Source organism: Schistocerca cancellata, chromosome 2 (assembly GCF_023864275.1).
Source record: "Schistocerca cancellata isolate TAMUIC-IGC-003103 chromosome 2, iqSchCanc2.1, whole genome shotgun sequence".
In the NCBI taxonomy this organism is placed as follows: domain Eukaryota; kingdom Metazoa; phylum Arthropoda; class Insecta; order Orthoptera; family Acrididae; genus Schistocerca; species Schistocerca cancellata.
The window spans coordinates 429,670,712-429,687,638 of record NC_064627.1 but is presented as its reverse complement, the minus strand read 5'-3'; the positions used below and the strand labels follow the sequence as shown (position 1 = coordinate 429,687,638).

The following is a 16,927-nucleotide window of genomic DNA, read 5'->3' as shown; positions in this document are numbered from 1 at the left end:
AAGAGAAATTGTTTACTTTTCAGTGTAAATCTTTCAGAAGGATGTGGTCCTTTCCAAAAAAAGATGTCGGATTTAATAATGGATGAAATGTTGACCCTGGAGGAAGGCCATGTAATATGGAAAATTTTATTTTTTGTGACAAAGCCTGGTGTAGTTGGTATTATCCTGACAGGCATGATGTATGTATCCAGTAGAATTTCTCAACATTTATTATATATAACATATTTTGTTTTAATTTTTGAGTTGTTGTACTTCACAGATTTATATGTAGGCCATTATGCATAAGACATGGGTGAAAATGTACTATTTCTTTGGGTATGAGTATCATGAGTGAACTTGCTAACTTGTGATGACAACCTTACTAGTCCACGACAAAAGTTATTAGTTGGGTGTTTCAGTGAAATTAACGTATCTGAGATTTTTTCTGTTTTGCAGTAAAGATTTCTGTTTGGGTGATATTTATACAGTGATTAATCTCCACATTTCTAATCACATTTTATGAGTAAATAAATACCAATTTAGTTACATAGTCTGCTAAAAAGGATACAGATGTTACCCAACACATGAAGAGAAATATGACAAAGCATTATTTTTTAGTGTACTGACATTCTGGTGTGTCATAAAAACACAACTACTGAACCTAAACATTGGCATGACTCCGTGAGCTTAAAAGAACTGCCCAAGTTCAGATTTGTACACCTCCTGTGTCAGGCAGGATATAGGTATGTGATAAGAAAGAAGTAAAAGAAGCTGTGTCTGTTAAATAACATCCTTTGCAACTGCAATGAAAGACTTAAGGACAAACTCACTTGGTTTTATTCTAAAGAATCTTCAGTAGTCACTGTAATAACATGTTTTTTTTTCTCTTACAGTTTTGTTTGCTAGAATCATGAACAGTTCGCATGCTTGAACTGACTACTGTACATAGCATTAATTATTATCATTGCTCGCAGTTTTTTGTTCCTTACATTATTCTTTCTGTTCTTCCACATATATATGCTAGATTTTAGGAGTCAGCAAACAAAGTCTTGCAGCCTCAATAGACACAAATGAAATCATGTTTGCATCTAAGATCTTGCAATTCAGTGATTCAGAAGTGGTATGGTTTCATATGATTTGTTTATGGTATTTGTGAATCTCAGGCCTGGAAGCAATCACATGATATCTCTGGTAATAATCATTAGTAAGCAGAGCTGCGTATCTACTGAAAGGAGAGTGTGATGGGGTCAGATAGGCACCAATTTTCAGGTCAGAAAAAACATGTCTGACATTGCCCATGATAGAAATAACAATCACTGCAATGAATCATCCATGACTTAAAATGATGGGAAATGCTGCTTCAGTCAATGCAAACATTTGTCCCAATCCTCCATTGGGTCATTGAAAGGCACAATGATGGAGGACAAACGGGAGCTTCAACTGCAGGGGGCACTGAGGCCTGGAGCAAAGTGGGATCATGTGCTCGAAGGTTGTCTGCCTGAAGATGAAGTGATTTTGGAACAAGTCTATCTGAAACTATTGCTGTTGTATTAGCTGCTGCTATTGCTCCAGTAGGCAAACCAATTTAGCATCCATCTTACTAAACAACTTCCTTTTTCCTCATCACCAACACTGTATCCTTGAGTAGCCGGATATCAGCGCACGCATCGGAACCCGGGACAGAAATGGATGAAGGGCCACCTGTGGAAGATAGCATCACACCAAGCTTAAGTTGAGCAAAACATAACTGACAGCAGACGAGACACAGGCTAGGACAAGACCAAAGCAACATATGCAACAATGGGGTGCAAAGTGGAAACATTCACCACGATGCTGTCAACAGCAGAGAGAGACACACAATATGAATTGCAACCAGAGACAAAGTCCAAGTGCCAGTCCATAACCAACAGTGTCAAATGCAAGTGCAGAACAAGTTGACCGTGTGCTGTGCAGCCATATGTTATGGCCATGAGGAACACTAGTGATGAACATTTTCACTTGGAGAGATGGGTGGTGCATTCCCATTGTGAGTGATTTTGATTTTGAGTGCAATGCTGTGGTGATACTATAGCCCCTAACGACTTTCTAAGCCCATTTTCTCTAAGAGCATTAAACTTCCATGGAGCCAGGTACCAGAATCTTCAAGAGAGAGTGGCACACACAGTAAGATTTTCTCACTCAAAAAGAGTTTGAATTAATGGCTGGAGTCCTTAAATCTGTGGAGAGAGAAAATTTATTCATACAGCTTCTGGACTGTAATAGATTGATTGCTAATGGTACGATGCATTCTTGTAGTCTGCAGTGGATGACATACATAAGAACAATATTGTGAACATTGAAGAATGATTGTGTGGATTCAGTTTGTGGGATTCAGGTTGATCTCTCACTGTGCAGCTAATAGGAAGATATTTTTATTGTACTGTGTATTAGTATATGCCACTGTTTGAATCCATCACTGACTGCATGTCAGGTGGTCTATGATTATTTTTGCAAAAATATGATGTTTAAATATTTTATTATAGTGTTTTAGTTAATTTTTTTCATCATCAGTCTGCTGTATATTATTTATTAATATATTATCCTCATTTTATGCTCTGACTGCCTGGTCAGTATCTGTGCTTTTTCCTGACTGCCTGGTCAGTATCTGTGCTTTTTCCAATCACTGTCTTCTTATCATATTTATCGTCAGTGTTTAACTCCAGATGTTGGATTCATTATTGCTTTGCTTCCACTTACACATTATCCTGTGTTTCTGCCACTGTTGTGAACTAACTGATGGATAAGTACAGTCTCTGGATAAGTACAGTCTCTCTCTCTCTCTCTCTCTCAGTTCATTGTAATTTTCTGTTGTTCTAAACGGAATAGTGTATCAAAATGCTTCATATATAGTGCAAACTTTTGACCATTTCTAGTAATGTATCACTGTTTCTACACTCTTTCTAGAGTGATTACTTTTGCACTGCTTTTCATGCAACAGGCTTTTGCATGCTATTTGTTTACTTATATTACTTTGTATTCATTTCTGTCCATACAACTGGAAAAAAAAAAAATTATTGTTACAGATTCTTGGCATTCGATATGCATTCAAAAGCTGCAGCATATGCTGAAATGATTGAGCTTCTAAAAGATATGTTGATTATAAAAGCAGAAGACAAAGCTATTTGTTTACTTAAATTACTTTGCATTCATTTCCGTCTATACAACTAAAAAAAATGATTTATTGTTACAGTTTCTTGGCATTCTATTTGCGTTCAAAAGCTGCAGCACATGCTGAAATGATTGAGCTTCTAAAAGATATGTTGATTATAGAAGCAGAAGACAAAGAATTTTTGCTTACAAATATTGCTAAAGTTACAGAGACACGTAAGTATAAGTTTTTAAATAAATCTGGGCACTTTCATTTGTTACTTGGTTTTTCTATTTAATCTGTGCTATTTTATCCTCACTTCAGACAGTTATTTCAGTTTCCCCAATTTGTGTGTGTGTGTGTGTGTGTGTGTGTGTGTGTGTTTGGAGGTAAAGTTTATGAGAGCTTTCTGGTGCATGAAATTTACTTGGTCTTATTTGATGCAAGGCTACTGGGCTAGTTTTTCATGTGAGTGATGAAGTCATATGATTGATTGATTTATTTACTTAATAATCCACGAAAGAATTTACAATATTTGAATTTCATTATTCAAAACATTGAAAAATTAATGGCTTATAATTAATTTCTTACATAGTAATTGACAGTGAAGTTTCTTTTAATCTAATTACATTTGTTGTTTAGTCTTACTAAATATTATTTCTGTCTATATTATAATACAGAACTTCTTAAATTAGGTAATCTGCTTTACAAGGGGGCAACACATTTTTTCTCGGCCAATTTTCGTAGAAATAATGCAGAATGTGTTGTGGGACATCATGGTATATTCCCGCTTCAGCCCTTACAGTTTCACGAAGTCCTGATAGGTGGCGGTGCTATACATATGCTTCAACATGGCATCTGTAACAGAGGTGCATTCCAAGCTGTGATTGTGTTATTTTGGAAGAAATCCAGAGCACCACAGATATTAGTAGGTGTTTGCAGAATGTCTACGGAGACCTGGGAGTAAACAAAAGCATAGTGTGTCTTTGAGTGAGGCATCTGTCATCATTGCAACAAGGTCACACAAACCTGTCCAATCACCCACATGCCAACCAGCTACACATAGCTGTGATCCTCCAATGTTGGCACCTGCAGACACACTCATTTGAGGTGATACAAATTAACTTTTCGTTATCCATGACAATGCAAGATCTCGCACAAATCTGCACAGCTGAGAGGAGCTCACAAAGCACCATTGGTCTATTCCTCCTCGTTCACCACACAGCCCAGATCTCAGACCTTCTGACTTCCATCTGTTTGGCCCAGTAAGCATTCTGTGGTAAGCAGTACGTGGATGATGGGGAGGTTATTCATGCAGCAAGATGCTGGCTCTGACATCGAGCAGTATAGTCGTACCATTTGGGCATACAGGCCTCCCAGTAAGGTTGCGTAAGTCCATTGCGTTGAACAGAGATTGTGTTGAAATAGGGTTTTGTGGCTAAAAGAGCCAGGAATAATATGGTGTATTGGAATCCTGAATAATACCAATCTGCTTTCAGAAAAAAAAAGTATGTTACATTACTTATTGAATGCCCCTTGTAATTGAAGTGCTCCATTACAGTATAAAAACTTATATTTTGTAAATTTTCTTTTAGTTTTCTTTTGGAAGAGCAGATAGTATCTGTCTCTTTTGTGTACCATGGTAATTTATTATATAATTGGATGGTATTGCACAATAAACTCTTCTGATTTTTAACTTTACTTTTTCTGTTCAGGTCAAAAGTATAGCTATTTCTAATTTTATAATCATGTAATAAACATTGTTTAACATAGCAATGAATATTTTTTTATGTACATGACACTCTTAAAAATAAACTCACAAGAAACAGTTAAGATTTCTGGTGTTTTAAAAAGTCAAGGCAGTGAGCCGTGTTGCTACTCATGGTCTCATATGTATTGCTCTTTTCTGCAGTATGAATATAGTTTGACTATTTTTCCTGTTCACTCCCAAAAAATTTATGTCGTAACTAATAACAGAATGAATATAAGCAAAATATACGGATCTTATACATAAAAAATTACATATTCATTTAAGAATTCAGCGGGCTTAGCATGCTGTAGAGATATTGTTACTCTTCCCACTTTGACAGTCAGCATTCATCCCAAGAAATTTTGTTCCTTCCACACATTGTATGAATTCATTATTTAATTTCAGGTTATTGTAATCTGGCATTTTGTTTGTGTAGAAGTTACTTGCTTTCTTCGTACTAAGTGTGACTTTATTGTTCATTGCCCACTTATATACACTGCTAAGTGTTTCTTGAGCTTTATCTCTATATTAATGTATATGTGCAAAAAATTAGTTAAAATTGTTTAAATTGGTCCAAATATTACTGAGAAATGCATTTTCACACTTTCAATTTATCAACATTCAACAAATATGGCCTCAGTCTTGAACAAAGGTTTCCTGTTAGTTTGTCATGTAAGCTATTCAAACGTGACTGTTAGTTCATGAGTAAGATGAATAATGGTTAAATCTACAGTTAAATGTAAGAGTGTTGAAATCGATCTGCGCATGGGGGTTCCAGTGTGGACATGATCGATTTGGAATCACATGTATCTACATAACTGAAACAGCATTCGCCTCCACGACCTGACAATCTTGAATTAACACTCTAGACATGTTACTGCAGAGTCGCTTCAGTAGGTTAACAACTTTATTATTTCGAAGCGACAATACATGAGATGACATTTATTTAAATGCCCGAGGAGTGGTTTTTCCTAGCTACTTAAATGGAAAAAAGAATCCACTTTGATGGATGATTGTAATGTCCTGACTAGGATTTATTTTGTTGATTAGATTAATGTCCAAAAATGAAAGTGCGTAGCATCTATTAGTGCCTAAATTAATGAAATAAATGGCTCTGAGCACTATGGGACTTAACTTCTGAGGTCATCAGTCCCCAATGAAATAATGAAATAAATATTATTAGGTATCACTTTCAAATATTATAAGGAAATAAAACAATATATATTTAAAAATATGATTATGTTGTTAAATAGGGGCTCTGCACATTATCGGTACTATGGGACCCCACACACCCTTTAACCAACTCTGATCCTCACTAATATTTGAAGCAAATTATAAATTTTTGTTGTTGTACTAACCTCTAGCAAATGTTGTGTCATCTAAAGTAGTAAATCAGCCAGTCATAAGATACTGTGGAGATGTATGTGTAAGCCTTTGCGTTGTCAGTGAGATGTGTTTGCAAAGCAACTTGTATAAAGAGGTGAGTTCTAAATTGAAAGATATGAGATGATTTATTTTTTGTTTCTTATCTTAAAAGGAATTGTGTAGCTATCCTCACCATATGATGAATAGGAATAATGAAAGTTGGTACTGAGCAGAGATGTTCTTGTCTCAGGTGACTTAGGTGGTCTCCATTGAACTATTGATACACCATTTTAGTTTACCTCTGTTTTTGTCACTATGTTCTGTTTGTGATATTTTCACTACTTGTCCATTACATGGACAACAACTAGCTAGTCATCCTAAGGTATAACCTCTGGCAAACTATGGGCAACTTGTATATGCTGTGCATAATTAACATATGGTATGAACAAAGGGAACACGTTTTTATGACTTAAACATTGGTTGTGCAGAATGCATTGATTCCCAGAAATATCTAAACAATGATATAGTTGATAACAGCTGATGTGATTGTTCTTGACGATGGTGATTTCGTTCCTCTCGAGGAAAATGGAAGAACATTTATCTTGTAGTGACTTACATAGTGTATTTGCTCTAGAGCTATTTATGAAATAATGCTCTAAAGACAATATATTAAAGCTGTCAGAAGTAAGGAAAAAGTATTTAAAAGGCAGAGATCAAGTGAAAGATAAAATGTATGCAACAGTTGCTTTGTGAAACTGTCTTTAAATGTCTTAGTTGTACCAGAAGTTACCTTACAAAGAAACAACTGCAAAATTGATATTATTTTATTATTAGATGTTCCTGTTTATCTGTAATCAGTTTTAGTGATTAGTGAAAATATATTAGTTTCTGCATTAATATACTTTATAATCATAATAAATATTTCTTCCAGTATGAGTGAGCAAAACCCACAGTTTGCAGTCCCCTAATCTGGATGTGTTTGCACTATATTGGTAGTGGTGATGACAATTATTGCACCTTCCAGAACTGATCAGCATTAGTCCTGGTGTAGGTTGTGTTACAACATTCCACATGAAAATATCCGTTTCTACATTTTCGAGTTCCGTGGATCCATGACACGAGTGTATCGCTAGGTTGTAGAATGTGTTAGATTATTGCAATAATAATCATGTTTAAAAAAATCATAAGGTTACAATCTAAATAATATGAAACAGATACATGAAAAGTGAAGTCAAAGTGTTCAGATAATAGCTGACATAATAACAACAGTAATAATCACACAAACAAATAATTATAAGAAAACTCTAATTCATACACTGATCAGACAGACATAACCTCCTACCTAATAACTGGTAGGTCCACTTTTGGCATGGATATCAGTAGTGACACATCGTGGCATGGAAGTAGGGAGGCCTTGGTAGGTCACAGGAGGGAGATGGCACCAAATTTACACACCCAAAGTCACCTTATTCCCATAAATTCTGGGGAGGGTTTTGTAGGCTCTGATGCCACATTCAGTCACATCCCAGATGTGTTTGATTGGGTTCAGATCTGGCATGTTGGGGGACCAGCACATAAATTGAAACTCGCCACTGTTTTCCTCAAACCACTCCACCACACTCTGGCCTTGTGACACAGTGCATTATCTTGTTGAAAAATGCCACTGCCATTGGGAAACATGATTGTTATGAAGGGGTGAACTTGGTCTGCAACCAATGTACGATACATCTTGGCCATCATGGTGCCTGGCATGAGCTCCACTGTACTCATGAATGCTGACATGAATTTTTCCCTGAGCACCTGAGCATTTTTCCATATCACACCTTCTTTACAATTTCCACTTCTATCACACCACAAATTACACTGTTATATCAATCATAAAACATGTCTGTTTCCATCAGAGGCATTCCCACTACTACTAACATTCTGCGGTACTAACAATGTTCCAAAGCGTTTACAAAGCAAAAGAGTTTACTAACTTTCTTGACAAAGGAAGAATCTTCGCTAAAATATATCATTATTTTGTAAATGAATCCAGAAACAAATTTAATAATAAGTGTTAGATTGTACAATTAATAATATGAATTTTAAATATGCCAGATATTTTGTAATTTCAAATATTTCTAAAAGAAGAGTAATTTTAACTGTACATACAGAGTACTAACAAATTTTCTTTTTACGTAGTTTAGCCCAAAACATAACACATTGTATACAAAATCATATGAAGTTCATTCAGTTAAACAGCTGATATAATATTCACCTATACAAGAACCGGTAGTATACATGGTATCGATTATTTCTGTAGAAAAAGGTAGTGTTAGAGGAGGGTGTCCCATTACAATCTCCATTTGTTTGAATAAATTTCTGCAAGTGCACCTAGGGTGCACTCTACTTATAATTCTAATGACCCTCTGCTGCACAATAAAGACTTTATTTCCTTGTTACTGGTTTCTCCATAATATGAAGCCTAAGACACAGGTGAAAGAAAATATCCAAGATATGCTGTTTTGATTGTTTCGAAGTGACAAACAAATGCAGTCAAGTGATGAAAAATGCTGTCGAATTCAGTCTTTTACACAAGCTGAGGATATGATAATATATAATCCCAGAAATCTGGAAGTATCATCGCTCAATATTTCTTTGTCACCATATTTTATTTCACAATCTTCCTGTGTTTTGTGTGCTATGTGAAACTGAATGAACTGAGTCATGATACCATTGAGGGACAGACCATTTAAAGTTAACCATTCTGGAGCTTCTTTGAATATAATGATCACAGTATTCTGTAGACTGCAGTTGGGTAATTTATCAGTTACAATGGTGGTGGTGTCTGCAAATAGGGCAAAGTGTGCATTTTGGCTCAAACTTCATGGCAGTTGATAAAGATGTGTTCACAATGTGACTATATGAGCAAGAGCACTCGTGCTTACTCGCTGCCTGGGGAATGAGTAGAGTACTTGTGGTAAAATGGGGCCATCAAACGTAGTTATAAAGCACAGAGGAACTGCAGCCAATGTGTTGTCTTCAGAGGAATGACTGTAGTTATGTTTGACATAGCCTTAAGTGTGGGCATATTTAAATGCACTGCTGTGTTTAAAGTAGAGAGTAGCTCTTTTTAAATCAATGAAAAATCACTTGATGGCTGGGTTAGGAACTACAAGCAAAGTTCTGACACACTAACATCAATTTGAAACGTGTGTCTATGTTTATAGTATACGAAGGTAACTTGAGATGGATAGTGTGCTTCAAAGCTCTGAACACAACAAAAAAATTCACTTTTCAGTAACAGTACAGTACTTTTCGTCAAAGAATTATGGACTCACGGAACATAAACAACAAGAAGTGGATGTGCAAAAATTAAGGGAAATGCTATTAAATGATTTGACTGAAATAAGTATTCATCATATGAGAGCAGATAAATAAAGATCTGATTAATTTTCCCCCACATTTTCACCATGAAAATATATTTTTTGTTTTCAGGAGAAACACTCAACAAATGTATCTGCACTTCATGAGAGTTACCATATTATATTTCAGATTGCCAAATTATTGCACAGTTTTATTGATCTTCAGTTGATGTTGACAATGTGGAAACTGTGCTACAGTAAAAACTTACAGGCTTACTGCGTGACTGGCAATTGCATGATAAGTTCCATAACAAAATTAGTTTCACAGATTTTTTATTAGAATTTCTCTCAACATAAATTTCCATGACTTTACAACTCTGCAGCTACAGTTACAGTATTGTTTGGATCTACATTCTCATGGAAGCAACTATTTTACACTTTGAAGAGAATGAAATCCACTCATAGAAGCTCACTGATGGGCATCTACTTTTCTTGAAATTAGCTGTGCTCCAGAAGTGGTATCTGACACTCATTCTTTTATAAAAAGCAAAATAAGTAATATTCAAATGGACACACTAGCTGCAAACAGGCGTTGATGTATTTCATTTAATTATCATTTCATTTCTAGCAAAGCTGCATGGTCATCTACGGTAACTGTTCTTTCGGTAACAGATGCTACAGTCATATATAGTTAAAATATGGCTTCACGGCCATTGACCTTCTTGTGCAAATGCACACGCCATGCCCGAACACGTACGGGACTTGGTAGATTAATCTGCCACGAGTAATAGAATGATGGGCAAACATCTATTAGGCGCACTAAAAATGTAGTGGTGTGGACATGTTGGGAATGTGGGTCTCACGGGGAGCGTGCAAGGGATAAGTCCCTGCAGTCGCACTATCCTCTGTGTCCTCGGTGGTTCAGATGGATAGAGCGTCTGCCATGTAAGCGGGAGATCCTGGGTTCGAGTACCGGTCGGGGCACACATTTTCAACATGTCCCCAATGAAGTACATCAACGCCTGTTTGCAGCTAGGGTGTCCATTTAATTATCATTTAATTTCTAGCAAAGCTTCATGGTCATCTATGGTAACAGCTCTTTTGGTAACAGATACTACCGTCATATATAAGTAATATTTATTGACATCTACTTCTATATCTATACTTTGCAAACCACCATGTCGTGCATGGCAGAGAGTACACCCCATTGTACCAGTTATTAGGGTTTCTTTCCTTTCCATTCACATATGGAGTGTGGGAAGAATAATTGATTGAATGACTGTGTGTGCGTGCACGCGCCCTTAGTAATTATTCTAATCTTATCCTCATCCTGTGTTTTCATGTTTTGTGTTTAAATAAAATAGTGATGAAATAAAAGTTCATGAATTTAAATTTTGTTCTTAAATGGCATTCACCACAAGGCTGCATCTGTATAAAAATATCAAGTTTTGTACTCAGCTGCTTCATGTTCTTCTCTTCATCAAAATATTAAGAGGTGTTTCATTTCATTATCATTTCACATTGAGATAAAAGTTTTAAAAAATAAATTTGCCATTAAATGAATAATGCATCCCTGTGAAGCATTACAGATCTGTATGACAAGTCATTAAGGGGCTTAGGATTGAAACTCAGTCCAAAGCTATGAGATGTGATTGGAAAGTTTTAAGAATGGGTTTGTAATTGTACAATGGTGGTACTTACATGCTACTGTGATGCATCTCCTTCAAAATAGTCCCCTTCTGACTGAACACAGTGACTCCTACAGTGTTTCCGCTTTTGGAAACATTCCTGGAAATTTTTTTCCTGAAGTGTGTTCTGTATTTGCCTGTATGTCTTCAATCGAGTCAAATCACTTCCCTTTCAGTGAAAATTTCAGTTTAGGAAACAGGTAAAAGTCTGCAGGGGCCAAATCAGGGAGATTTGGTGGTTGTGGAAGTACAGAAAATTTGAATTTGGTCAAAAATTCAACGGTGGAGAAGGCATGATGAACCAGAACATTGTCATGGTGTAGCACCCAACTACTGTCTTTCCACAATGTAGGCCTTTTCTTCCACACCTTTTCATGCAAATGCTCAAGGACACATTTGTAGTATTCCTGGTTAATAGTCTGTCCTCCAAGGGTAAGTTCATGATGCACAATACTGGTAGAATAAAAAAAAAAAAAAAAAAAAAAAAAAATCAGCACCGTTGTCTTCACCTTCGACCAACATGCTGTGCTTTCTTCGGTTGTGGTGAACCTGGAGTCTTCCACTACGAAGACTGCACTTTGGTTTCAGAATCATATCCATATATCCATGATTCATCACCTGTAAATATCCTGTTTAACAAATATAGGTCATTTTTAGTCCAATTAATCAGTTCTTGGCACACTTCAAGTCGGTATTGTCTCTGGTCACTTGACAACACTTTCGGAATGAATTTTGCGGAGACTCAACACATGTTCTTATCTTCAGTTAAAATTGACTGAACTGCTTAGAAACTTAAATTAAGTTCATCAGCCATCTCCCTGATTGTAAGTCTACCATCAGAGCACACTAAGTTGCTAACTTTGACAATATTTTTATTCGTTTTTGAGGTGGAAGGATGGCCAGACCGTGATTCATCTTCAAATGATTCACAGCCAGTTTTAAATCTGTTGAATCAAACAAAATCAAATCATTGACTGGCTCATACAATTATCTCCAAAAGCTGTTTTTAATAGTTCATAAGTCTTAGAAGCTGATTTCCCAGTTTTAAAACAAAATTTCACACAAATTCATTGCTTCATTTTTACGTCCATTTTCAGCAGACAGAATCCCCCAACAAGCCTTACCAGACCCACACTCAACCAGCTGCCACAATGAACTGAATGAAGGAAACACAGTTTCCTGTCTGAGGGCGTTCAAAGACAAGGCAATGACTCGCTCCCCACCCCACCTGCCTGCCAAACCAGTAAGCAGTAGCGGATCCATTCTTAAAACTTTCCAATCACACCTCGTATATTGTTCAGATCACACCCTCCCCCACTTTACCGTTACCCCTCCTTTCCCCATCGTATGTCACGATGAGGCATCCAGTTGCTTACTGCTGTACTGTGAGCACTTGCTAACTCACACAAACAGATTGGAGAACAATCCTGGACAACGATTAAGAATCGTAAGAGACCAAGCACTGAGCCCTGTAGTACTCCACATTCACTGTGCCCCAGTAAGAGCAGGCAGGTGCCATTGCAGAGTTATTCACCACTATATTCTGCTTCCCATCACCTAGATATGACTGAAGCCACATCCCTACCTTGCCATTTAAGCCATAGTGCTCAGCTTTCCTACATAGAATTTTGTGGTGTACACAGTTGAATGCTTTAGATAAATCACAAAATATTCCAACTGGTGGTATTTTATTGTTTATGGATTCAGTGAGTCAGTTAACAAATGAGAAAATGGTCTTTTCAGTTGCAACTGGATTTCATGGGGCTTTTTAGTAAAGATATTGTTTTTATTAAGATGATCCATAATTCTCTCGTATGTAAGCGTCTCTGGGATTTTAGAAAGACTTGGTAGCAATGAAAATGGTGAGTAGTTGAAACCCTCAGCTTTATCACCTTTTTAGGGAGTTGTCTGACAGTTGTGTATTTGAGTCTATTAGGTGGGGAACCTACATTTAAAGACTCATCCAATGTGTGACAGAGAATTTTAAATATCTGGTTGATATATTGTCCACACTAGTGGCTTTTTTAATTATTTATTTGACTCATTATTTTCTGTCTCCTATTTTTACTTGCACTGATTCTTGTAGAAGTTCCATGGTTTCAACCAGAGGCCATTTAAAAGAAATTATTGTCAAAAAATGGTTGTTTAAGATACTGACAACTATTTCACCTTCACCTACCATGCTGCCATTATGACACTTTGGTACTATCTGTATCCTCTTAGCTGTTGTCTGTCTTCCTTTTTACCATCTTTCAAATTGTTTTTATTTCATTATTTGAAGTGTCCATTTCAGGTTTCACGAGACAATGGAAATTCCAGATTGAAGTTAATATTGTTCAAATTTAATGAATACATTCTTGGATTTTTAATCACATTTTTTTAGGATGCAGATTCTTTTTGGACTTGGCTAAATTTGTCATTAACACCTTCAGCCTGATAAACTGTGTCCCAGTCCAACTGCTGCAAATACCTGCTGAAGGCTTGAAGATTTTTGCTATTGATTAATCTAAAGGTTCTGTTGATAAAACTACTCTTGTTTGCAAGGCTTACATGATGCATTTTCAACAGCTGCATATCATGGTGTGACAGACTGTTTAAGATTTGTGTCACACATTTGTTATCATTGAAAATAATCATTTTCAAAAATGTAATGTAACAGGATCGATACAAAATCTACTTGCCAAGCGGCTGCAGGAAAACGCATTTATAAATGGTATTATTTATGCAAGACTTCGGAGCTCGTAACGCCTCCTTAAGGCAAAAGGTTTGAAAGGGGGGGAAGGGAGTGAAGGAAAAACATTTGTGAGGTTTAGAAAAAAGGGTAGAGTTCAGGAAAGTCACCCAGAACCCTGGGTCAGGGGAGATCTATTATGATCCACAGAAATATTGTCAATCAGTATCATGCAATTCATTGCCACACTAGTAAGAAAGTCGACAACTGCCCTCAGGTTAAAAGAACTCTTTACATTCTCAGAATGTGTCCTGTCATTATTACAGGTAAGAAAAGGTACACTAAAATCACCAAGTGTGAATATTTATCTGGATTTTGAGAATAGGGAAGCAAAAATCATTCTATTTGCTTGTGGAATATGCTCTACTCACCATTCCTGATAGTTGGTAAACACTAATCACATAAATAGACAGCGTATTTATAAGGAGTCCAGTGAAACAAGACTCAAAATGTTGGTCAACACAATAATTATTTACATATGTAGACATATATACTACATTATTTTTAACAAACATTATCACACCACCATTCTCCATTGAATTCCAAGTGTAATAAGCACTTAAGTTGACTTATCTATTTGCATCAATTCTAATTTCTGTCCTTTCCACCATATGGTGAATAGTGAGAATAACATATGGGCATTGGCATTGTCATTGTCAATTGAATTGCCATCATTAATGCAGATGACAGTTGGCCCTGTTTGTTTCTTAGACCTGTTATATTTTAGTGAAATATACAAAATTTACTATTTTCTAAAATCTTTGTTCTGACTGCGTTGTTCTGTCGTAAATTGAAATTAAGAGCTTATAGGAAGTGCACTTGCAGTGATGTGAGTTAAGGTAGTCCTCAAACATAGGTCGGGTACCAAAATCCTGCAGAATTGCAAGTTTCCTGATTCTTGCACCTCTTATGCTCGCCTCTGATATTAGTAATGATGATAGAGACATATCGGGTAGTGAAAGGTCTTGCCCTACTGAAATTTGTGGAGGGCCCAATATTGTTGAAAGGCCTTAAGCTACTGATGTAAGGACAACAGCTGATGAAGTTTCTGAAACTGTTGCTGATGAAGGCAGGGAGACAATTGTTGTAGGTATGGTGTCTGCTTTTCAAGATGGCAAAATCACTGTTGCTGCACTGTTGTTCGTATTAATGTTTTTATGGTTCTTCCATCGTTTGCACAGATATTGTTGGGCCCTCTATACTAGCCATTGCTGGTGGGAAAACTGGGGTGCTGTTTACTTTAGATGTCAATATAACAGCTTTTATTATTGTGGCTCACATGCCACCTTGCATCTTTACCCCAGTTATTTCTGTGCAGACCATGTTTTGTAAAGAGCTCTGTTTTCAATATTTACCCTTATGTTTTTTTATTAACTTGTGTCTCCATGGAACACCACAATGAGAGAGTTTATATATCGGTTACTTTGAAGTTTATATTTACCCTTATGTTTTCAACATTTTTTTTATTAACTTGTGTCTCCATGGAACACCACAATAAGAGAGTTTGTATATCGGTTACTTTGAAGTTTATCTTTTAAAACCTTCATTGCCCATCTACTTTCATTACAATAAACGACCTTTGCTCTCCCTTTCAAAATAACTTGCTGCCAGGGTATAAAGAGCTTTCACCATTTTTTAGAACTTTAGGTACAGGAGCTCCTGGCTAGACAGTGCAAGTTATATCAAGTCTTTGTTCAGTATTATGTAAATTTTGATGGTTCCTCTTCCATCAATATCAACAAAGGCACGTATTTCGCAATTTTTGTTCAGTGCCTTGTTATATATGTGATTTATTTTTCATTCACTTGTATTGGAGTTTTATCACTATATTCCCACTCACCAAAAAATATTGATATTTATCATACTAATTGTCATTGTTAACAATTCTGCAGCAATTTGGACAGTTATCCATTTTGACAGAAAAATTTTGCTTAAGATCTGTGCTTAAAGACATCTGGGTTCAATGATAGTTAAAAACTAAGGTATTTGGATCTCTGACCCAATTACCACCTGGAATTATGAGCAGAATTAGAACATTAGAGCTCTATTGGTATGTCTTGTTCTAATTACTGGTAATTCTGATGCTAAGTAATCTCTGCATGGATCAATTCACAGTTCTCCCTGTAGTGTAGAACTTGATAGCATTTTGATTTTGTAGTGTGTTTCATTTATTATGTTGGTTAGAGCATTCAACTGTTTACTAAGATCAGAGCAGACTGTGTATAAGTTATCTGTTGCAAGTATTTCTTCTGTAGACAAATCAAAAAGTTAGATGTTGATGTTTGATATATTTCAGAATACCCTGGATGGTCAGATGGCAGACCAAAACCTTCACCACGAAAAATGAGGAAACGCCAGGTGAGTAATAAACAGAATATAAAGTTATTGCTCTTGTATAAGATTTAAATTATAATAGCATTTTATACATTGCATTGTACTGTGAATATAAAAGATTTATCTGCAAATGACAGCAGAGTAGTTTTTCTGAACAGGAAATGATACACCATTGTGTTAAGATGGCGGCCAAGTTGAAAGTGTATAATGTGCCTCCACGAAAAAACGTAAATTTCGGTGTTGTTGTTGTTGTTGTTGTGGTGGTCTTCAGTCCTGAGACTAGTTTGATGCAGCTCTCCATGCTACTCTGTCCTGTGCAAGCTTCTTCATCTCCCAGTACTTATTGCAACCTACATCCTTCTGAATCTGCTTAGTGTATTCATCTCTTCGTCTCCCTCTACGATTTTTACCCTCCACACTGCCCTCCAATGCTAAATTTGTGATCCCCTGATGCCTCAGAACATGTCCTACCAACCTATCCCTTCCTCTTGTCAAGTTGTGCCACAAACTCCTCTTCTCCCAAATTCTATTCAATACCTCCTCATTAGTTATGTGATCCACCCATCTGATCTTCAGCATTCTTCTGTAGCACCACATTTCGAAAGC

At 36.4% G+C, this 16,927-nt stretch overlaps 1 protein-coding gene across 6 annotated transcripts in view; it reads left to right on the top strand.

Moving 5' to 3' along the window:
• LOC126161898 (transmembrane channel-like protein 5) overlaps nucleotides 1–16,927 on the top strand; it is a 297,583-nt gene that overhangs the window by 264,890 nt on the left and 15,766 nt on the right. For all 6 annotated transcript variants that reach the window (XM_049918048.1, XM_049918045.1, XM_049918047.1 and 3 more), the window contains exons 15-17: nucleotides 24–179; nucleotides 3,209–3,342; nucleotides 16,284–16,345. In XM_049918048.1, the coding sequence (XP_049774005.1) occupies nucleotides 24–179; nucleotides 3,209–3,342; nucleotides 16,284–16,345 (352 nt within the window). The remainder of the gene's footprint in view (nucleotides 1–23; nucleotides 180–3,208; nucleotides 3,343–16,283; nucleotides 16,346–16,927) is intronic.